At 28.8% G+C, this 24,198-nt stretch overlaps 1 protein-coding gene across 5 annotated transcripts in view; it reads left to right on the forward strand.

Annotated features, from left to right (window-relative positions):
- The first annotated feature begins 490 nt into the window (after nucleotides 1-490).
- The window catches only part of Cbs (Cystathionine beta-synthase), a 39,908-nt gene continuing 16,200 nt past the window's right edge, over nucleotides 491-24,198 (forward strand). Inside the window, exons 1-6 of one of the 5 annotated variants that reach the window (XM_075365914.1) lie at nucleotides 491-623; nucleotides 12,171-12,354; nucleotides 17,873-17,979; nucleotides 21,962-22,096; nucleotides 22,196-22,410; nucleotides 23,374-23,653. In XM_075365914.1, the coding sequence (XP_075222029.1) occupies nucleotides 12,203-12,354; nucleotides 17,873-17,979; nucleotides 21,962-22,096; nucleotides 22,196-22,410; nucleotides 23,374-23,653 (889 nt within the window). In that variant the 5' untranslated portion in view covers nucleotides 491-623; nucleotides 12,171-12,202. Of the gene's footprint in view, nucleotides 624-744; nucleotides 842-5,190; nucleotides 5,448-6,277; nucleotides 6,423-11,581; nucleotides 11,602-12,170; nucleotides 12,355-17,872; nucleotides 17,980-21,961; nucleotides 22,097-22,195; nucleotides 22,411-23,373; nucleotides 23,654-24,198 lie in introns of those variants that run through there. The other 4 variants (XM_075365917.1, XM_075365913.1, XM_075365915.1 and 1 more) reach the window with 4 other exon arrangements.

The following is a 24,198-nucleotide window of genomic DNA, read 5'->3' on the forward strand; positions in this document are numbered from 1 at the left end:
TGAATATCCTCATCTTTATTTTTTTGAAATTTACAATTGACTTTTCCCATCTTTTTTTTAAAATACTTTCTGTTTTAAGTAATTTTCCTGAAATCAGTCTCTACCAATAGTTTTTTAATGTTTTAATTTTTGTATGTAATACATAAAATTATAGTTATAGATATAGTAAAACTTTAGTGAGTTGCATTTTTTTTTTTATTGCAAGATGACAGTATAAAGTGACTTTAAAAAGTGAATGATAGCATTTTTTATTAACTTCACTTTTAATTTTATTGAGATTTTGTTTATTTTTTTTTAAAGAGTATAAAATCAATGAGTTAAGTCATATAATTTTATATTAATGCTTTTTTAATCATTTTTGGGAAATTAACTAGTATTAAATTAACTACAAGCATTTAATTATAGAATTTATTTATTAATTATAGCATTTTTATTAATATTACAATAGTAATTTGTATGATGTAAAACAGTAGTCTGATCAGTGTTATCAGAAGGTCTTTTCTTATCTTAAATATACTATTAAAAATTTAATTACAATAATTACTCGTTTTTGTACTCCAAAATACTGACAGTTACAGTATAATTTAATTTCTACTCAGTTTTAATTCAATAAGACGAGGCTGGTATGTATAATTAATTAATGGTATTAATCATAATTTTGATTTTCCTCCAACAATTTTTTTTAATATAACACTTAAATTAATTCATTTTTGTGTTATGATTTTATCTTTATCAGAACAATTACAATAGTGGCAATGATTGTGATATGAATTGTGGCATGATTAATTATTTATTACAAATAATCTTTTTTTTTAAATTTGGTCTACCTGAAGAACTTGTTGTAAGTTGCTGAATATTTTTCATTTTAACAGAATTGTTTATTCACTAATTCTTAATCTTTAACATAATTAATTATTGTGAAAATTTTTTACATGTCTATTTTTTCTGTTTACATAATACTTTTTGTAGGATGTAAATGTTAACATAGAAATTGCATCATTTATACTTAATGTACCGTTATAATAATTTTAGTGTTTTATTTGAGTGTCAATACCTAACTCACTAAATATTCACCCTAGGCACTTGTTTTAATTTTTGTTAATTTTATATTATACCTTTTATCATATTTGATGAATAGATGTAAAATATTTAAAAATTTGATATTTTCAGAAATAACTAAAGTCCACTTAATGGAAATTAATTTGTTTCTCACATTTTTAAATTATCAGACATTTAATTCAGATATATATTTGGTTCAAAAAGAGTTAATCAACATTTGAGGTTATGAGGATAATAGTATTGTCTTCTGAATTTTTAAATACAACTTTTAATGATGTTTCAAATTTCTAACTTTTTTGTTGGGTTGGTATAGAGATTAAATCCTTGTATTTCCTTCTGAAATACGAGCACCTATTAACTCTGTTTAATAGTATTTCACTGGTATTCTGTTTATTCATTTAATATTTTGTTTTTTCAAATTAGTGTTTCTATAAATAATTTCATACAGTTCAAATGTAGTTTGCTCATGGTTTCTATCTGCTATCTGTAAAATTTGCATGTAATGGATTTATATATTATATTAATGTTTATCTGTATCTGAAACATCATGATCTCTCTTCTGTGGTTACAGGATGATGGTATTACGTATGAATGATTGTTGGCTTTTTTGAAAAAAAAAATTAAGTTGCACATGAGATGAAATACAACTTTTTTAAACCCCTATATTATTCACCTCCTACCAAACATATTGTACCTTAGGTTATCTTAATGTACACAATTTCTACCGTAATCATAGATATTCAGTAGGAGCTCAGTTGGATACAGTGGAGTGCACTTTGTTCCACTATTTTGCCCATGAATTACCTAATTAATTAATCTTCCAAACCCTTAAGTTTTATTCATGCATGAATTTCATAGACAAATTCTCCATTCTCTTCAAACATTTGTTTCAATATAAATGTAATAAAAATACATTTTACTCCCTTGTATATGTTTGGAGTGTCGCTTTATATGGAAGTGAAGCTTGGACAATCGGAGTATCTGAGAAGAAAAGATTAGAAGCTTTTGAAATGTGGTGCTATAGGAGAATGTTAAAAATCAGATGGGTGGATAAAGTGACAAATGAAGAGGTATTGCGGCAAATATATGAAGAAAGAAGCATTTGGAAAAATATAGTTAAAAGAAGAGACAGACTTATAGGCTACATACTAAGGCATCCTGGAATAGTCGCTTTAATATTGGAAGGACAGGTAGAAGGAAAAAATTGTGTAGGTAGGCCACGTTTGGAATATGTAAAACAAATTGTTAGGGATGTAGGATGTAGGGGGTATACTGAAATGAAATGACTAGCACTAGATAGGGAATCTTGGAGAGCTGCATCAAACCAGTCAAATGACTGAAGACAAAAAAAAAAAAAAAAAATTTACAGTCACCAGATCTCCCAGTGAATGGACCCTATGTACTTAAAAGAAACTTTTCTGGAAACTTTACACATCCATGAATAATTTCTCTCATATTTTACGAATTAATCAATTGCTGACTATAATTCTCTCTAACGCTTAAGATATGGGTTTACTTCAAAATGAGTTCATAATTTTCAATTCATTAAAGATGAGAGTTTATAGATAATAACAAGAAAGAAAGATAATATTAGAAACTTAAGAAATCAGCTTAGAGGAGAATGCAAAGCCCACCAGTTTTTGCATTTGAAAGGGAAAGAAAAATACTACCAACTGATAACTTTGCTTTTTAATTCTATTTACTTCTTGAAGGGCTATATAAAACTCTTCTTCCATCTTCTGGACAAAAACTGGTTACAGAGGTGTGAAAGCCTTACCAGTTTTAAGCCTAATGGTTAGAATCCTCTCACTGTGTCTTACATATGAAATAATTTTATTTTACTATTTCTGATTCACTAATAAGACTATCCCAGTTGCAGCCTGCTTTTCCTGGGTAATCCACTATAAATCAGGACTTGGCTCTAAATACAAAATTCAAAAACGTTTTTTAACTTAAGTCCCCCATTGTTTAATTATGGGAATTTTGTTGGATTTCTCAGTTATCTATTATTTATATTCTTTAGTAAGTAATATGTACTGAAATATAAATACTAAACTACATAGAAGATTAAGTGTATGTTGCTTATATTTGTTACATGTTATTTGGCAGGCTGGGGTTTCATATTAACAATAATAAAACGCTATCTGCATGCTGCCTCCACCATAGGTATTAAAATAAATATAAATCTAGTAATTGATGGAATGTTCCAATCTTTACTTGTTGTTTTCCTTTTGCGGATCCCCACATCGGCCCCACAGTTTGTGTTTGAGTACCGGTCATTGTATGTACTGGTCATTGGGAAGATAAACTGGATAATCTGTTAGGTGGATGAAATGAATATTTGGAATACTTTTATATGGCATCTGCAAATCAGAAATTATGGCTGTACCTGGCTCGAATGAATGAAGTTTCTGTCTATGATACATCACTATGTGCACGAAGCAGTCATACCTTTGCAACATATGACGCCAAATAACCAGTTTGATTGATGTAAGTGTCTACTGTTATTTTTTCCATCTGGAAAACTGCAACTCATCAATTTCCACAGTTTTCTATGGTCCTTCAATTTTCTGTTGGTTTTCCATCAGGTGGTGGCTTAAATAGGTTTTTTAATTAGTAATTGATGCTCATTTTAGTTGTACACAAAATTCCATTGTCATAAACTGCTTGCTTCAGCAGTATAACAACTAAATATAACTGTGGTTTCAAAAGGTAATCAATTGCCCTCAAATCAAGTGTCCTTCCTTTCTCACGCTTACAGGACCTAACGAGCATCTCCAACTGTCTGAACAGACAGTCAGAGATTGGATGGCCATTCTCACAATGTATTTGATGAAAAATTTTTTTTTCCTGTAGAAATTCATTGACTTTTTTGTTCGACTCAATATTCTAACTTAGTTCGAACTACGACATTTCCGCTATGAAATCCACAATCAACAGACATGGTATCGCGACTAGAGTGAACGTTGTTACTTTGGTTAAGTAATCTTCATTCAGTAAGGAAGTAATAAAATATCAGCTATCCTGATACGGCATTAGATACACAATACAGGGACAGTGATATCATTATAATGGTTAATTATCTTTTGTTTAATAAGTACTTTACAAGACCTCACAAGCATTAAGAGCGGCATTATTTACGGCATCAGTAATTGTATTACTATTTCATGACAACATAAATAGTAGATACCATATAACAGTAGTTTTTTTTTTAGCCTGTAGTAAGTAGTTGGAAAAATCAGGTGAATTAATATTTCAGTAAGACTACTTTGGAAGAAATAAGAAAAAATTTTACTAGCTTAGAGAAAGTACTAAATGAATGTAAGATTATAATCTTCCAATGATCAGTCATTGTTTAAGGGGTGGTAAAGTGCTCGTCTTAGGTACAGAGTGTGAAAAAAGGATGCAAAAAATAGGGTACGTTAGGGTGGCGTAGGCATATGAGAAAGTGTACAAGACTACACTTCATTTACACTCATACATATCATCCTCATTCATCCTCTGAAGAATTATCTAAACAGTAGTTACCGGAGGCTAAACAGGAAAAAGAGAGAGGCATATGAGAAAAGACCTCAAGTATAAAAACAAATATTATGTTTTATTATTTTATGGGTTATTCAGTGTTTATTGTCTAAACACTGAAAATACTTCTGGGTTTCTGTTAAAATACGTAGTTGTATCATGGAGTAATATTTCCTGAACGAATTTTTGTTCTTTTAAAGCCAGGCCTTGGCCACTCAGAACTGTTTAGAATTTTTCCATAAGGCATACTTTTGTGTTGAAAATTCCGGTACTTTACAATTCCGCTGAATGTGCGACAAACAATTTGCAAGTTTTGGTGATGGTTCACATCTCATTTTCTCCAAGCATGCAGATTGTTGTTTAACGTTGACTGTAGGCTATTCCACTATTAGGGAATTTGTACTTAGGAATTTCTTGATTGTTTCTGTCGTTACTTAGTCTTCAAGTTGGTGAAATAGGACATGAGTGCTAGATAACGTAGACAAATCTAACAGAACGACCCGACCCGTTTTCTGAATACTAATGATGAGGAAATAAAGCGCTCGGCAAATCCGTGAAGTAGCTTTCTCTTTGGTATTGGAAAGAAGTAAATGTAAGCTATTTTCAACATAGTTGAAAAAACTAATTAGAAATGGTGAAATTGTACATTAAGTTATGTTAAATATTTATCAGTTTGAGAAATGTACGTAAGTTATCTGCTGCGTAGGGGTTATGAAATTGAATTTTACGCTAATTTCATTTCAACATGGTGAACATTACTTAACCTCAAATTGAGTAGGGTCATGTGCGTTCCGGGTAGTCAGTTACCACTGTTGTAGGTGTTGTTAGTTGAATATTATTGCTATTAAATATCCAGCCCAGTTTGTGTAAGTTAGTAATTTCATAATTTACTGATAGTATTTTTGTTGATTAGTTTAATTTTTTCAGTTGTTTTTATGAATTTCTTTTCATTAACATAAGTTTCATGCTCTTAGGGTTAATAGTATGAATAAAACGATGAATTAAAATTTACCAAAAATTTATGGGGATCATAAAAGCATAAGCGGTATCATTCTATGAGTTCTCGAAAGTGAATGTTTGTATTAAATATAATTTCACTTATACGTTTCTTAAGTATATTGCTTAAAACTCAATTAAGTATAATTATACTTTAATTCTGTGTAATTATTGTTACTTGTTTGTTGGTTATCTGTTAAACAGTAAACTATAAAAATTAAGAACTTTAATTGTAAAATCTAATTTCTTCTTATGCGTACTGTTGTGCTTTATTCTAAACAAGTATAACTTTGTTTTTAAGTGTGCAGCCTGTTGGAAGTTTGAATACAGAAGGATTATTAACCTCCTGCTCAATCAGTTCATTATTTCTTAAGCTGTAACTACTAAATATTTACAAATTTTAGTGAAATGTTACAAAGTATATAGATCAGTATTTTATGGGTATAGATAGAAACTTAATTTTCCATTATGTCAGCTTATATCCAACCCAAAACAGGGTTATCATGGAATAATTTGTTAAGAACCCTACAGTGCCTACCATACTATATTATGTAGTGTTTAAACTTTAAAGTGTGATAAAAGATAATAGAGGTACTTTATATTCCTCCCACCATAAGTGTCTGTATAAAAGCAAGCTGCATCCTATTCAAAATAGCCATCTAATAATACACTGAAAATTCATTATCGATTATTTCTCAGTCAAGTTGTGATGTTTAGAAAGTACATACAAATTGTTAATGTGTAATTTTTGCTGTATTAGTTTGCTGTACAATATTGTCAGCTAACAAAACACAAACTAAAAATAAAATACAGAGAACACAGTCAGAATAAAACAACACACTCAGGTATTCACTAAGTAGAAACAATTAACGTTTACAGATTACCTTATAGAAACAGGACTTATACAAAGACATTAACCATTACTTATTAATTTTACTTAGTGCATGAACATAAATATCAAGATCTCAACACATTTTAGAATATGAAACTAACTTTACTAAAAGAAATTATTTAACGACACAATTTAGATTAAATATGTTTATTATTTGACTGCATTTAAGGTTGGTGTTAGTAAATCAGTGCGGCTTCTTTGAAGTAGATGCATAAGTAGCTTAAAAAACATCTTTCAGAAAAACATTGTAATTTAATTTGAAGTGAGCTTCAAAATTTTAAAAATGTAACTATGTATTATTTGTGAAATGTATTTCATCATTTAACAGATACATTACCCTATTATTTTATTGATGTAACTATGTTTCCCCTACTCTTACGCCATATTTGCTCAATAAATTTTTACTGGACTGATTAAATATGTTCAAAATAATTGTTTTGGTAATTCAACATATTGTAAAATAGTATAACAGTGTACTTTATTAGAATATCATTCAAATAAATAATTTTTTTTTTTATGATATGAAGGTAGGAAGTGTCTGTATAACCACCAGCTCAAGGCAAATACCTATAAATTTTTGTTTTAAAATTTGTTTACTTTAAAGATGAATTTTTTTTAACTGAAATGTTCAAAGAAGAAACTGGCAGAAACCCATCTTTGACTAAGCAATGATTGATGTATCCAGCATATTTTGCAGACAATAGAATAATTTAATTATATTATATAATATAATTTAATATAATATAATATATATAATTTAATTTAATTATATTAATTAAATTTTATTTATAGTGTTATATATATATATATATATATATATATATATATATACATATAGTTTTATAAAATTATATAAAACTTCTAAGTTCTGCATTGCCAAACTATATAACACTGGAAAAAATGCTGGATATATCAATCATTGCTAAGTCAAAGATGGGTTTCTGGCAATTTCTTCTTTGAACATTTCAGTTAAAAAAAATTCAACTTTAACGTAAAAAATGGGTACTTACGTATTAACGCCACCGCAGCTACAGCTTTATTTAAAAACAAAATCAATCGGATTTCAGTGGAAAATGAGCCGATATAGAGTTTAACATAGATTCAAAACAGTCTCTTTATTAATTTTAATAAATGATTTATATTTATTTATTTTATAAATGATTTATATTTATTTATTTTATAAATATAATTTAACCAAACTTAACCTACGCTCGCTAACCTTGACTAATTAACAGGAGTGTTTTGATTATTTAAATAATAAATAATTGCAATAATTACTGTATTTATTAAATAAATACTCAACAAATTACGGTGTTAATTAGTCGAGGTTATTGAGTGAAGCGAGCGTAGGTTAAGTTTGGTTAAATTATATTTATAAAATAAATAAATATAAATAACCATTTATTAAAATTAATAAAAAGACTGTTCATTTTCCACTGAAATCTGATTGACTACTTTGTTTTTAAATAAAGCTGTAGCTGCGGTGGCGTTAATACGTAAGTACCAAAAAATGTTTATATATATATATAAACATTATATAAACATATATATGTATAATGTTGTTTAATAATGTATATGATTGTTCAATAATGAAAGAGCCATTTGGCTGTTTAGTAGAAAAATTATTATGTCTTTAATGACAATGAAACTAATGCTACTTTTCAACTCTATTGCCAACTACATTTAGACATTTGCTCCTCCCATCTTTCTGTGAGCTTTCCTATTCCAATAGTAAAGAATTGTTCACCTCTTGTGTCTGAGCCATTCTTGACCATTGTTGCCAAACTCATTGCTACATAAAAACTTCGGAACATACAAAAAGTAGTGAATGAAACCTACTAAAGTAGACGGGGAAATACCTCCTAGTGTTGGTTTTGAATTTCTTCTCTAGTTTTAAAATGGTACAGTTTTGGGTATCATGGAGAATAATTATGCCTTTTGGGAGAGAACCAGGATGTTTCCGCCTTATTTTATGTTAACTTTATTTTCTAGCACACCACAGTAGTAATGGCTGTTGATTGTACTTTGTGAATAACTTGTCCTTTGTGATGCAAACTCATTTCTTTGAATTCATGGTAATCAATTCAAAGCTCCAGGGATAAAGGATAAAGAAAGAGGATGATTATCTGACGGAGTGAATACCTTAGAGATTAGGATTTTTTTTGTCTTGTCCAGGCTCAAAATCATTATTAGTAAATTGTGATATTGTTGAAGGACAAAATCATTTAAATTGTACCATATAACAGATAATTTGGTCGTGTGTTTATGAATGCCTTGTAAAATCTTCTACATATCCTTTTTCTTATCAAATTTTTTATAAATTCTAGTTACCATCTTTATAAATTATGAAATTTAATGACTTTACCAATACTTTAGTCTGAATTAAATTTAATTCCTCTATTGGTTGTATTAGCCATTTTTCAATCTAAATGTTGATAAAACAACTTTATATTTATCTAAGTATGCTCGTGGATGTATGCATTCACCTGTATATTTAATCCATTGCTTGTTATCAGTTCATTATACATGTTGATTTGCTTTTGCTGTATTAACTATTATTAAATTATTTACTTGCTACTTAAATACTGTTGTTTCTGTTAGCTAAAACCAAACAAGAATTAATAAATAACTCCATCTGTGATGAATGACTAAGTAAATACAATTCGGTGCAAAGTTATTTGGGTGTTTAACCGTAATACCCAAAGTCTGGGAAGATATTGTATGTGTAACAAAAGTTCCTATAAACATTAATCAGAAAACACTTAGTTTTATATTAGTCAGAGTCTGTTTTCTCTCTATTTCACAATTTTTGTGAAAATTCATTTCTCAGAAACACATTGGAGATACTATAGTACATAGTTCAAATAAAAACATCAAATTTGTATTTTAAGTTTTCAAAATGGCAACTACTCTACATTTCTAAATCAGTTTATCTGTAAATATTAATTTATCAATTATTGTTTTATTTGATAAAATCTTATTGAATATATTTGTTCAAATCAATCAACTTCAGTTTATCAAGTTAGTAAGCAAAAAAATACATTTTTTTTTCTTTCATTTAGGAAAAAAAAAAATTTTTTTACTCATTTGTATTTGGAATATTAAAAATACCTCAAAAAGATTGACTGAAAAAACAGTCGTTTATTTGTTGGAGCTTCATTCTTTTGTTGTATGAAGAATTAGTTTCCTAAACAAGTTTGGCTATTTTGAAACTGTATTTGTTCCAAGTTCCAAGAAAACGTACATCTTGAATTATTTTTATTAATAAAAAAAGTAATAAATGTTAAAAAACTGCTGCTGTGTGCTGTAGATCATTCTACAACAATGCACAATAATTATTCTGTGCTTAAGATAATATCATGAAGAATATTTTTTTCTGATTAGTAGACACCATATAAGATTTGTGTTAATCCTTACAGCAGCACTTTTATCATTTATTCTTAAGAATTGTAGCCAGACTGGCTGTCCCAGAAATCCAAAATTTGGTATGCAGTTATGCTGTTACAATTGGTGCATATTTAGTAAATATGTTCAATTTCAGAACTTCTCATGCTGAATTGTATGTAGGCTTAATTTAAACATTTGTTTTATTTTTAAAGTTAATTGTAATTTTACAATTTTTGGGTATTTTCTGTTTCTCCTCCACATTAATTTATTTAAGAATAACTATTTAAAATCATTAAGAAAATAATAACTTTTAATTTTTATTAACTTACCCACATATTCAAATATAATCTTTCCAAACTTATCCTACACTTGCTTCATTCGCTAGTCAAGGTTAATGAGTGTAGGTTAAGTTTGGGTAGATTTTGTTTATAATTATAAGTGTTAATTCTTATACTGGACCTCTCTCAGGTACATTTGGAAGACTGATGTTTGAATAAAATCAACAAGTAGAAATAAAAAAAATATGGAGAGCTTATTCGAAACTGATTGATTGTTTATGTGGAAAATTGGTCCTTTTTCAGTAAATATGTTGTTTGGTTAATATGAGCAATTAATAATATGTAAAACCATTGTGGGAGAAAAACAGAAAAGGCACAATTTTTATTTGTAGAATGTAAAAAATTAATTCTGCATATTACAAATTTGCTACAATTATGAATTTTCAGATTACTAAAATCAAAATGCCCATAAAAATGTTCCTTTTATTTTTGCATTATCATCCTAAGAGATATGAAAAAGTTCATATTATTTACTGTTACTTATTACAGCTATAGTACAGCAGGAATATTTAATCAGATTAGACTGAAGATAGACATTGTTATTTAGGTAAATGGCTGTTATGTTAGCTTCTGGATTGTTGTCTTACTATTATAGCTGTTAATGTTAGACTGAAACATCAGGATCCATTTACCTGAGAATTTGTAAAAACAGATATTCAAAGAGTTCATGAAACAAAATTAATATTGTACTTACATAAATATTCTGTTTTAAGTGAATAATGGGGTGAACTTGTACCTAATACTTTTTAAAGTAAGCCGACTGTTATTTAGTGGTTGATAATTTAATATAAAACCTACCATAGTAAAAGCAAAACTAAAAAGTAAAATTGCACGTAAAAGTTTTTTTTTTTAAATCGTTCTAACAAACTTACAACACATGTCTAGTATGTATTTTGCAAATGAAGGGTCATGTAATATTAGCCTTCATGAATGAAGGCATCTTGAAATTCAGATTATTTTGTAACATATGATTAGATTCTTTGTTATATAACCTTTGTTCCAGTGAAAGGCATTATGTGAATTTATATTATTAGTTTGCTATTGTGTTTGTCTGACAAAAGAGGCAACCATATTTATTATTTAGGAATACCATACTTATTATACATATTGCCTCTTATTATATATGTTGTTTTTTTTTTGTGATTATAATTACTGATTTCTATCTTTATGAAATGTCTAGAAATAGGTTTTTTTTTGTTATGAAAACATTACTCATCTTTATAAAAACATGTTTATAGTAGATTTGTTATGATGTATTTTTCTTGTATATTATTATTTGTGTTTATTCTTTTTTGTTTAGTTTCTTTTAATATTGTGTAGTTAATATGTCAATTATTTCTTCCTGTACCACAACAAAACTATGAAGTTTGTAAACAGACATGACTAAATTCTTTCTTTTAGAACATGGTGAAAAAATGAACAAATGAATTAAGAAAATACATATTTAATCATAATGATTTAATTTTATCTGCAGCCAATCATTATTTATACAATCTAGATTGTACAAGACGTAATTGTTCTTTGATGACAAATAAATTTTTGCTTGTAAATTTATAAATTTTTTCCTCGTTGCAATTTATTTTTTTACATATATATATTATCGAAGATGATAATTAATTACTGTTAATTATTAATTACTGAGTACTCCCTTAAAATTGTGGATTAAGATATTAAATTTATTTTTATTTTATTTATTGTTTGGTTGATGAAATTACACAGAAACTTTGAAGCTTGAACATGGAATATGAAAATGAAATTTTGTAGCATTTGAAAAATGCCTTATCTGAAGGATTCAAACCTGAGATCTCCAGATGAAAGGCCAAGATGCTATCACTCCATCATGGAGTTCACTGTCGAATCTCATGAGGCTCATACAATTGATTCTAATTTATTCTGTGTATGCAACTCTTGATGATTCAGCTAGTTAAGTATGAGTAAGTAATCTCGCATATAGTAGTTCATTTATTTTGTTTCAGCATTTTTGAATTTTATTTGAAAAAAAAAGAAAATGGCATTAAATGGAAATGAAGCTGTAGTTGATAATGAAGTTTGCCCATTTGTTTTTGAAAGAGACTTTATTTCTCCAGATCTTCCTCCTCGTTGCACCTGGGTACCTGGTCAAAAAGAAAATGTTAATAACCCTCACAAACATATTCCACTGTAAGTATTGTTATATACGTTTTTAAATATTAGATTTAATTAGCTAAATGAAAAAAATATTGATCGTATTGACTGATCATTCTTTATAATAAGTAATTATTTATAATAATCAAATTTATTGATTGACCATAGTATAATATAGATTAGAAAAAATTCCTTTCGACAACTGGAAGCCGGAGATAGATTTCACAGGTGCTAAGTAGGGGATAAAAAAAAATTTCCACCTTAAAGTTAAGAAAAATGTCAAATTTACTCAATATGACAATTGTTGCAAGTGAAAAAAAGTTTCACATGTTTAGCATACGACAAGCCTCATCTTCTTACAATTCCAGCAAAATTTTGGTCATACCTTGCCGTAAGGGTTGTTCATATCAAAAATTGTTTCAGTTAAAAGTTTTAGGTTATGTTTAGAGGACTAACGACCACTTTAAACCAGTTCGATCCTGTGCCTATTAAGGGAGGTATGATTTTTCTTCAAAACCCTATTTTTTCCACCTCCTATGCCAATGGTTGGTGACATCAAAAAGCTTTACTTAGGTAAGTTTTAGGCCCTTATTCAAAAAATGGTAGGAACTTATTTTACCTAATAAGAAAGTTATAGCAATATTTTGTTTTTTCTAAAAAGCCCCCCAATTTCCACTCCCATGGTTCGATTTTGCCGATCAATGAACTCGATTGAGATTTAATGACTGAGAGGGTCATTATATTTTATGTATCAATTTGAAAGTGATTGGCACAAAATTATGGCAGTTATTGTCTCCACAAGAAAATTAAATATATATATATATATATAAACTTTTGAACTGATGTGGTTTTTGGGGTCTGGGGTATGTGAAACATACTAACTGGTGGAGGAGGATGTTAACACCTCTAACATTTGTACATCAAATATTTATTTTTTATGTTTCCATGTATACTAGTATAATATTTTTACAAAAATGTTACATTTGTTACCACATATATGCCTAATTTAATATCGGCAGGCGAACACTGTAGCAATGATGTGAGCTGACATACAGTATACAGATGTGCTGATACAAGCATCACTACTGCCGTACAGATGACTGCACAGTTCTCCCACCATAGTGGCACTGCAGTCCCACCAGTCTTAGGCTCAAATAAAAGAGCGAGCATGAGAGTGGATTTGCAATTCATCGTCGACCACCACCTAGAGAAGACCAAGAAGAATGAGAAGAAGAAGACAGAAGAAATCCAACATCCCCACCGGAGCAGCAGGCCTGGCCGGCCGGCCGAGGGAGCCACTGGACGTGGTCACTACCTTCGGCATCAATCGCCCTGGCTGGCGGACTTGCCAGCAGTAGCCGGCCTCATGGGATTGCTCGGGAAGAATTGCCTTGGCTGCACCAGCGAAGGATGACCGACTCCAACCTGACACGGTGGGGCTTTGGGGGCCACGCTTAGTGGAGACCCAGCTGCTGCTGAGGGAAAGCCTGGTTGGACTTCAATGGACGAGCCGCAATTCCCGAACTTCACCAGAGACCAGCTTCTGGACCCAACAGCTCTTCTCAGAGCTAACGCTCTGAAAAACGGTCCTTTTCAGGGCCACCACAAGGTTGTGAATTACATGCCATCAAAGTTATTTGGTGACACATTATGTGCTTCTTTTAAAAAATTAACTTTTCTTGCTTTGGCATCTACAAATGTTTTAATAATGTTCTTATAATTTTATTAGCAGCTACTTCATGCTTAATGGATAATTTTGCTAAATAATTTAGTTGACTTTCACTCATAGCTCTCAAAAGTACATCTTAATTAGATCTAATTTTGAAAAACTCCTTTCACTACTTATGACTGTTACTGGAATGGTTAAAAGAATTCAGCTTAACAGAATTCCTGAGTTGTTAGCAGTTTGAAAATCGTTAGCTACTATTCTATAGATTTTGAAAAAACTATATTAAAATATGATTTTCTGCAAAAAGAAAGAAAGCATTTATTTGCTACTATAACTTCAAAATAAATAAAATAAATACTATTTAACATTTTAGTAAAAATGCTTCAAATTTGTTAGATTTTTGAATCACACTTGAAAAAAGAAAATCTTATATTAAAATGGAAATTTTTAACTAATTTGAAAAATTGCTTGCAAACAAAATGAAAATATTTTAGATTTTATTCTAAAGAAAGGAGTTTTTAAAGCCACGAGAATAAGTAATTTTTAGTTATAAACATCAAAAAAATAAATGGTAACATTTATGAATAATTGTAAATATAAATATAACTTTTTCACAAAAAGAAACATAATATTTACTAACTTTGCAATTACTTACATAAGATTTAATGCCGTAATTTATTTGATATCTAATGAACTTGTAGAATACTCATTAAGAACAATACCATTAAAACAAGAATCAATAATACTTTTAAGTTACAAAAGCATCGCACTCATCCAGGTCTGCTAATAAACTGACAAATGCAATAAATATACCTAGTGTTGTCACGCTCGCACTTGTTTACAAGTCCAAACATCCAACTCTGGCCAGAAAAATTGCAAATAGTAAATAGTCCATCTACGGTTTAAGAAACCAATAGTTTATGGGTGTGATGTCCCATCTGTCTACCTGTAGTGAAAAGAGCTTAGAGTATTTGGGTTTAGGTGCTGGATTGCTACATAAAGAACCCAGGTAATGTAAATTACCTGGGTTCTTTAGTAGCCCGTTAACAGTGAGTAAAAATAAAAAAGAGTCTTGGGGGTGCCTCGGTGACCCTCTTTAAAGCCAGCCCTGAGTGTGCTATTTACTTGAGTACTAGATCTCAGAGTACATATTCTTGATCTCAGACCATATTACATGTAATATGTAACCAGCAATATCAGAAATATATCTGATTTGACCATACCATTTTGAAGAAAGTATTATCAGCATTTCATTCCTTAACATGTTAGAAAAGTATTTTATTTTTCCCTTTCAATTGATCGGTATAGACTTAGCACAGCAAAATGAAACTTCAGCTCATTCTCTCTGTCAGTAAGGGACTTTTTAAATGATCATTTTGAAGAGCAGTAGATTAGTAGATCAGCTCTGCAATTCAGTGACTGCCTAGAAGTCGAGACTATCAACACCTGATAACTCTTTTTCAGGTATAATAAAAAAAATCTCCCATATGTGGCAACCCAAAATCTCTTGTCAGACTGTTTTTGACTTTGATCATTCAACATGGAAGGAAATATCTAAATGCACTTGGCTAATAATGAAACTGTGGATAATGTAGGAGCATGTACAAATGCAATCTAAAGTAAATTTTATATATGAAAATATTAAATGAGCTAATGACAGAACGATTTATCATTATTTCTTCAAATGAAAAGGGACTTTGTGGCCATTCTGTAAGTAAAGTATCATTACACCCTTAAATTGCATAGGATGAATCACAAAGTTTTCCTGGGGCTTTCACAACCTGTTCTACTCATGAAAATAATGGAAAAGTTCACATAAACATATATCCTAAAATGATTTGTGAGTTAACGGCTAATAAAAAATATTTTTCTCAGGTTTCAGCTACCCCGGTGAAATGAGATCGTACTAAAATTTTTAGGATGTTAATTAAGGGGCAGAATTAGTGATTTCTTATGATTTTTCAGAAAAAATAGGTCCCACAACTGTATCTTCAGTAGTTTTTGAGAATTACGTGATGAAAACCAATAGATTGGGGGTAAAAACCAAAGTTTTTTTTGTTTGATGTACAATAACTTTGTTAAATGGGCAATAAACAATAATCTGTCCAAAACTATTGGACTGATTTTGACCAAACTTGGTCAGATTACTTCTATATGTAATGGCATTTTAATGGCATTGATGCCATTAAAGTTTCATCTTTCAAGGTTAAGGGGGTGAGGCTTTAGAGCAAGGTCACCCTCAGTATCTCAAGATTTCACCTAATTAAGGTCATATTTTTCTTTGGCACTTTTGTTAACCATTAAACAATAACAATATTTATAAAAAAAATTTTTTGCAAAATCGCACCCCCACCCCAAAAAAAATTCTATTGTAATTGTCTGCTATGTTGTGACATCACAGATGAGTGATAGAATTAAATAAATGAATAATATTTAAAGTATAAAAAAGTAACTCAGTCAGACTGGGTCTCAAACTCACATACCTACATACCTGGTATGTTAAGCCTCATGGCTACACCAGTCTGCCGACCATACAAGCGAAATTTGTTCTGTGTAAGTTGTGAAATTTAGTTAGTGCCGACCTCGCTGCTAGTTCCACCACACTCGCATGAATTAAATACACTATGCGTACACAGTTTAGTTAGAATAATTGAATTAAATAAACAAAAAAATATTACAGCTGCATGACAGGTAAAGTCCTACAGCTGTGTTGTCACCTTTTTTCCATTATTTTTATGAGTAGAATAGGTTATGAAAGTCCCAGTAGAACTTCATGATATACACCATTTATATAATTAAGATTTGTTTGTATTTATTTTTTGAGTTCTATAGAATTTATATTTTTTGTTATTCATTTAGAAATAAATGCATTTTTGGCATAAATCTAGTCACTGCATATCTAAATATTAAACTTTTTAATAAACTGATGTAGAACTTTATTTTCTTAAAAATCTCACTAAAACAAAATTATTTTATCTAACATTTTTCCTAGCTCCAAACATTTCAAATTAGTTTCTTATTTTTAATATAAATTAAAAATAAGAAATTAATAATATTAGTTGGCTGATAAATAGAATTGTTAACATGCCAGCTTGTAAATCAACAGATTTGATTGTAATTTCAAGTATAAGTACCTGGAATTTTTATCATATAAAACATATAAAAACTCATTCTCATATAATTAATTACTCATCCATAAGCTCATCATCCTTGAGAAAAAAATTAAAGAAAATTAAGCATTCTTTTTCCACTCTTTCCATTCTTTTTCCATTCTTTTTTGTTTATTATAGATATGACTAATCTTTCTATACTTAGTTTATTAATTACCTTCATTACTAATATTATAGATATTATAGATATATATAATATTATAGATATAGATATTATAGATATGACAAATCTTTCTATACTTAGTTTATTAATTACCTTCATTACTAATAAAGTCTATTAATTTCATATTAATAACTATAATTTTAATTTATATATAAAAATTATTCCTAGAGTTAAATCATATCTATCAAAGTTTAAGTAATTTATTTTGTGGATTTTATTTATTTTAATAAAAATACTGTAGTTTTTAAATATATATCTGTATTTAAATTATACAACATACACACTCATACACATGTATTTTTTTTTTGTTCTGTATGAAATGTGCCAGAATTTTTAAAAATAAAAATTAATAGTGTATAAAAGATTCTTGTTATTTTTATGCTGTTATTAGTTTATAATTTCCTATTACTTTTTTAAACATAGGTATTTTATGAATACTTTAAAAAAAAAGTAAAACTTCTTAGTATTGTTTTGAAAAGAGTATAAAGTTCTTTGTTATTCTAGAATGTCAAAATTTGTTGTTGATTAAAAATTTTTATTAATTCTGTTCAGGAAAGAAAAACCTAAGATTTTGAACAACATAACTGAGGCAATTGGATTTACACCGCTCGTGAGATTAAATAATATTCCAAAAGCAGAAGGAATTCAATGTGAAATGTGTATGTGGCTAATTTAAAGTTTTGTTATTTTTATTTATCTATTAATTTCTTTTTTCTTACTAATAGAAGATTCTCATTAGACTTATTACAGGTTTGCTTGTTAACGAATTCCGTATGTATTTCAATTAAGTTTTATTGAGTATAAATAATTTTTATGTATATTTTTGTTTTATTTGTTTATTGGTTTTTTATTTTCAGATTGTTTATTTTTTTCATCGCATAATACTAAATATTTTGTTATATAGTTAAACCTACAGCAATGTAATGAATAAAATTAATGTAATTAAGTTATAAGTGATGAATTCTATTCAAATGGTCAGATTTGACATTAAACACTTTGACTTTGCTATTTCGATGAGATTATCAAGGCTTTGCATTGCCATTTCCTTTCTGAAATTTTTGTTTATAATTGTAAAGAATGTCATACAATCTTTAACATTTTTATTTATGATTCTAATCAAGGATTATTTTTACTGAGGAAGTATGATGCAAGATATTGGCTGGAATGGGCCACGTCTTTTTTTTTTGCTTTCTTCCTTTCCTATCCCCTTTGGTATCACACCATCAGAAAACCAGTCACTACCCTTTTTGGTATCACCATCCAACTTCTTACTTCCAGTCTAGACTATCCCCTTCCCCAACCAGATTTGAATTAATTCTGCTATCCCGCCCTTAGTTTTTCTCCTTTTTCTTGCTTACACCAACCACCTCATTTACTATCCTACTTTCATTTATTTTGACTGTATTTTCTCCATTTTCTGTTTTCTCATCTCATAATGTTTGTGTTTTTCTTGATCAACAAGTTACATAGTTTTTTCTCGCCAACTAGAGAAGCAAACCTCAGTATGTCATTGATGAATGCAGTTTAGTTGATCTTGTAGCTGTAGTTGTTCAGTTGTGATTGACTTCTAGTTTAGTTAGATTAGATAATGTCCATTTCCAGCAAGGTTCTGTCATTTTTCTACCTATCATTTCATCTTATTTCATTAAGTTACATGTAAATCATATCAGAGATAATAATACCAAAACTATGAAGTAAAAAAGATAAATCTGTGAAGGTTGGTTTTTTTTGGGCACACCAGTTAGCTTGTACTATTAATTAACAAAGTAGCAAACAAATTATAATTATTCCAAAATAATACTTTTATTATATTCATCATTGTATGACAAAATATATATTTTTTAAATAGTTAATATAATGGGTCTTAGTCACCAGCAATTACTTTGACATAACGACTGGGATAATTAGGATTCTGCTTAGAACACTAGGATTGACCTGACGTAACTCAGTCATTCTTTACTTATATAAGCTTAGTTTAATTGACTAATAGTAAAAAAGATGATAATTTAGAAAGTTAAACAAGCATAAATATAGTATAAAAGTGATTAAAAAGATCAAGTTGGTTCTTTTTCTATTTTAATAATGAAAAATTTTTATTATGATTATTCCATTCATGTATATTATGGAATCACCGAAAGAGTATTTGCATATTACAATATTGCTTTAAAAGGTGTACTAAAGTTATATTTCAAGGTATAAAAAGAGGAAAGGAGGGCAGAAAAAAATTGATTCATAGGAGGCGCGTTAGATTGGAAAAACCCCAGTTAAAAATTAAAATTGCTTAAATTATTCATAAAAGATGTTTGAATATTTTAAAGGTATTTACTGGTAATTTTATGAACTGTGCAGACCTTGGTTATTTTATATTCAATTTATCAAATTGCTTTACAACAAAATTGAATGAATGAGGTGAAGATTAAAATGAAGTAAAAACAGTATTGTTTAACATTATTCAATGTAGAAAGTTTAACAAATCTTGAAAACAATCTTATTATGTCATACAGCAATATTGTGAACAGTGTTTCCAGTAGTCATTAACTGATGATTTTCAAGGAGTACCTCTACCGTATCTCCATATTTTTAAAAATATTCTGTTTATTCTTTTCAATAATTTTTTTATGTCTGAGGAGAAAACAAAAATATGTTTATTGAAAATTAGTGTAAAGTTAAATTTTTATAATATATTGAGAAAGGCATGAAACCTTAACAGTGGTAGAAAATAATCTTAGAAACAAATGTTATGCTTAAAGGAGTAATACACTAAGAGTGAAGTATATCTAATGTGTAGCTGCTGAGAAATATTAGAATTGGTAGATGGTTTCAGTAGTAGAGGGAAAACTATGTGTTGGTGGAATGGCAAAGGAATTTTCCCCATTATTGCACCTTACCCCTTCTGTGTATGAAAAAAGGGTCACCATTTTGAAGTTGATAATTCTACAGAAAGTTGTGCTAGTCAATTCTTTTTAATAATAATAGCAAGGAACTTTATTGCTAAGTGTTGTAAAAACTTGTAAACATTTGTTGCTGTAATTATCAAAGACAAAAGGCCAGTATAAAGCAGGGGACCTTGCTTTACTCAGTCAATGTGTTCATTAATATGGTAAGGTTCACTGTGATAAATTGCTTCCAGCCTAGAACTACTTCTTGGTAAACTTTCTGAAATAAAAAAGTTCATTCCATACTTTCTCATGTTTTCACCAATGTTGATATTACCTCTTAGTTACTTATATAATTCTTGTTAAAGTATGGAAAAATATTAAATAGTTCTTTCAAACTTTATATTTATTTGAAGCTTTTTTCTTTCTGTATTTTTATAAGCTTTTTTTTTGTATTTAACCAGTTCTTCAACAATGATCCCTGAATAAAGTTTTCCATTAATATAGAAAGACAAATTTCGTGTTATTGTGTAACATAAGTATTGTCTATTATTTTTATTAACATTATATAATTTTAGAAATTTAATGTCTCACACGCTTGTAGATCATTGGGAGAAAAGCAGCAGTTAGTAGAAATGGCAAATTTTTTATTACAAAAAAAAAATAACCATTAATGCTTAAAATATATTTAAAGAATAAATAGATAATCAGAATAATTTTGATGAAGTATTTATTTTTAAAAAAGGGACCATTTAACAGTCTGTTTCATCAATGATATTTTTATATTTTACTTTTCATAATTTACTCCGACATAAAATTATTTAGTTTGCTAAACAACACTAATTATTCTTGGCAAGCAGTTTTGATATCTTAGAAAAAGAACATTGAAATATGTTTTAAAATAAAAAAGTGAAATAATATGAAAATAAAAGCGTACTTAAGGAATTTCTTGATTGCTTGATAAAATTTCCATTGTTTTTCTTTCATGATTAATTTTTTCATCATAATCACTTAATTGGTGTAATGTATTTTTCCAGTTCTGTACTGCCCTAACTGCAGGTTCTATGTAGGTCAAAAAGGGCTTAGATTTTTACATGATGCAAGCAATGTATAAAAGCAGTTCACTGTTACTACAGATTCCATTTTCATATACCACACTTCATTAACAAGCCACTTATGCACAGTATCAGCAACAACATTAAAATATGCGACATATTTTAGCAATTAGAATTATAACATAAAAACAACATTCTGAATGAAACAAAATATTTCAGATTACATAGTCAGGCACACACATAAATTTAAAACACTTTATGAACAACGAAGATCTTAAAAATTTGATTTAAACTTCAACAATATAATAACATTCAGCGACAGCCTGAAGCAGATTTTAAAGTAAAAGCTAGCTTAGATTCAGGTAAAGCGTTTATAACTTTCACCTTAAGTTTTATAGCACCCCTTAAAATAGGGTATACTAGAGTCAAATTAATACTTATTCTCTATTCTTTTGTTTTCTCCTACAGCTTATTCTATAGCTGTTTGTTAATTCATAATACTGTAACTATTTTTTTTCCAACCAGCATCTTGTAATATTTTATAGTCTGCTTTAAAAAAAGAAGAATTCTTAAGGTTTTGCAGGACAAAATGAAATAACATCAAGATTTGTTTTGAGTTATTTAAATTTATATATTTTGTTTTCTAGTTAAGTAAAATGATTTCTGTTAAATCTGATTAATTTCTATATCTTTGTGAAACTCTGTTTTAGTGGCCAAATGTGAGTTTTTGAATCCTGGTGGTAGTGTCAAAGATCGAATCGCAGTAAGAATGATAGAAGAAGCCGAAAGTGCTGGTTTAATTAAGCCTGGTTATACTTTAATTGAGCCAACTTCTGGAAATACAGGTGGTTTAATATGGTTTTTTATTTTATTTATTGTTCTTCCTAATGTATATTATGTGTTATAATATAAAATGTGTACAAATTATTTTAATGTTTATAAAGGTATTGGACTCGCTGTTGCTGCTGCTGTAAAAGGTTATAAATGTATAATTGTTATGCCTTGGAAGATGTCTAATGAAAAGGTTAATGTACTGAAAGCACTTGGTGCAAAAATTGTGAGAACTCCTACTGAAGCAGCATATAATACCCCTGAAAGTCTTATAGCTGTTGCTCAGAAACTACAAAAAGAGACACCAAATTCGATTGTTCTTGATCAGGTTTGTTTTACATATTTTAAGTTGAAAATCTTTAAAATAGTTAGTGAGTTAATTCTTTTAGGATTTATTATACGATGCCTCATAATCACAGCTGATAAGTTATATATAAGATCCAATTTCAATCTTAAAAAAGATATAGTTTATTTTATTTATTTCAATGTACATATTAATATATAGCTTGGTATAATAGAATGAACCAGGATTGATCAACAAGTGTTTGAACATCAACTACTGACTGGGTTTCATCATCTAACTGTGACTGGGTTTATAATTTATTGTGAGATGTTTCAATATCAGTAATCATCTAATAAATAAAATTAGTTTCTTATAAACTTGTATAACTAGTCCAGGGGAGATAATAATTATTCTGATCAGAAACAGTCCTGAGGGATCCATTCCGTACGTTTTATTTCCTTTTCCTTGGACAAGCGTCATGAGTTTGGTCAGCCACCCTGCTTCTACCTGTGGCTCCATATTGGCACCTTCTAGTAGCCAACATGGCAGCTGCTTTGCTGTAATGGGGTTGTAACCCTATGTGTCTGTGGTACTGTTCAAGGACTCTTTTTTTATATTTATAGGCTGGGCAAAGAGCCCATCTTATATGATCTAACATAAGATGTACAAAATTCCATAATGTTTCATATAAAAAATGTATTATTTATAAATTATTCAATAGGTGAAATTTTTTACCCACAGCTATAATTTTTTAGTCATGTTTCTTAGCATATACTTTTTTATATTTCAAATAAAGATAAAAATTTATTTTAATAAGTCTGTAATTTCTGGTTTTCTGACTTGCATGATAAAAATTATCTTTCAGGTTGCTGTAAAAATTTAAAAAAAGAATAAAGATCACAGCAATATGTTACGTGAAGTTTTAGGTGACATTAAGATATGTAGTCTTTATTGTTTAAATTATTGTCTATTTTTGTCTTTGAGTGTAAAAGTTGTTTTGTTTGACAGTATAGGAATGCTGGTAATACATTAGCTCATTATGATGGTACTGGTGCTGAAATTGTGGCTCAATGTGATGGAAAGCTGGATATGGTAGTTGTAGGAACTGGTACCGGTGGTACAATCACTGGTATTGGACGCTATATTAAAGATTATTGCCCTAATGTTACGGTTGTTGGTGTTGATCCATACGGCTCTATATTAGCACAGCCAGAATCAATTAATAAATCTGATGTCATGTTTTATGAAGTAGAAGGTGTTGGTTATGATTTTATTCCTACAGTTTTGGGTGAGTGCCATTATGATATTTTAGATTATATTTTTTATCCTGTCACTAAATGCTAACACCCTTCTCAAAATTGTTTAGAGAAAAAAGTTGAGCTTAATATAAAATCATTTATTTATTTTTTTTCATTATATAAATTATAGAAAAATAATAAATTTATTAAAATATACATTTATTACAATTAAACTAGTCTTTATTTTACTATCTAAAATTTATAATTTTATAAGAAATTAATGTGTATGTAAAGTGTATATAAAAAAGTCCTTTTTCTCCTAAAATAAAATAAAAATACACTAAGGACCAGGATGAAAATAGAAAATAAAATTCAATTTGAGTTTTATAATAGAAATTCAATAAATAAATCATTAGTCTCATTGGAACATAAAAATAAATTATGTAGAGCACATCAATCAGTATGAGGTAAATTGTAAGATAAAAAATACAAAATACATGTGTTAATGTCTGTACTAATTATTTAATTACAAACACCTAAAATAATGTGTATAATTAATATAAATAGGAAAATTACTATAAAAAAATTATGATTC

This window comes from Lycorma delicatula, chromosome 5 (genome assembly GCF_047948215.1).
Source record: "Lycorma delicatula isolate Av1 chromosome 5, ASM4794821v1, whole genome shotgun sequence".
Lineage (NCBI taxonomy): Eukaryota > Metazoa > Arthropoda > Insecta > Hemiptera > Fulgoridae > Lycorma > Lycorma delicatula.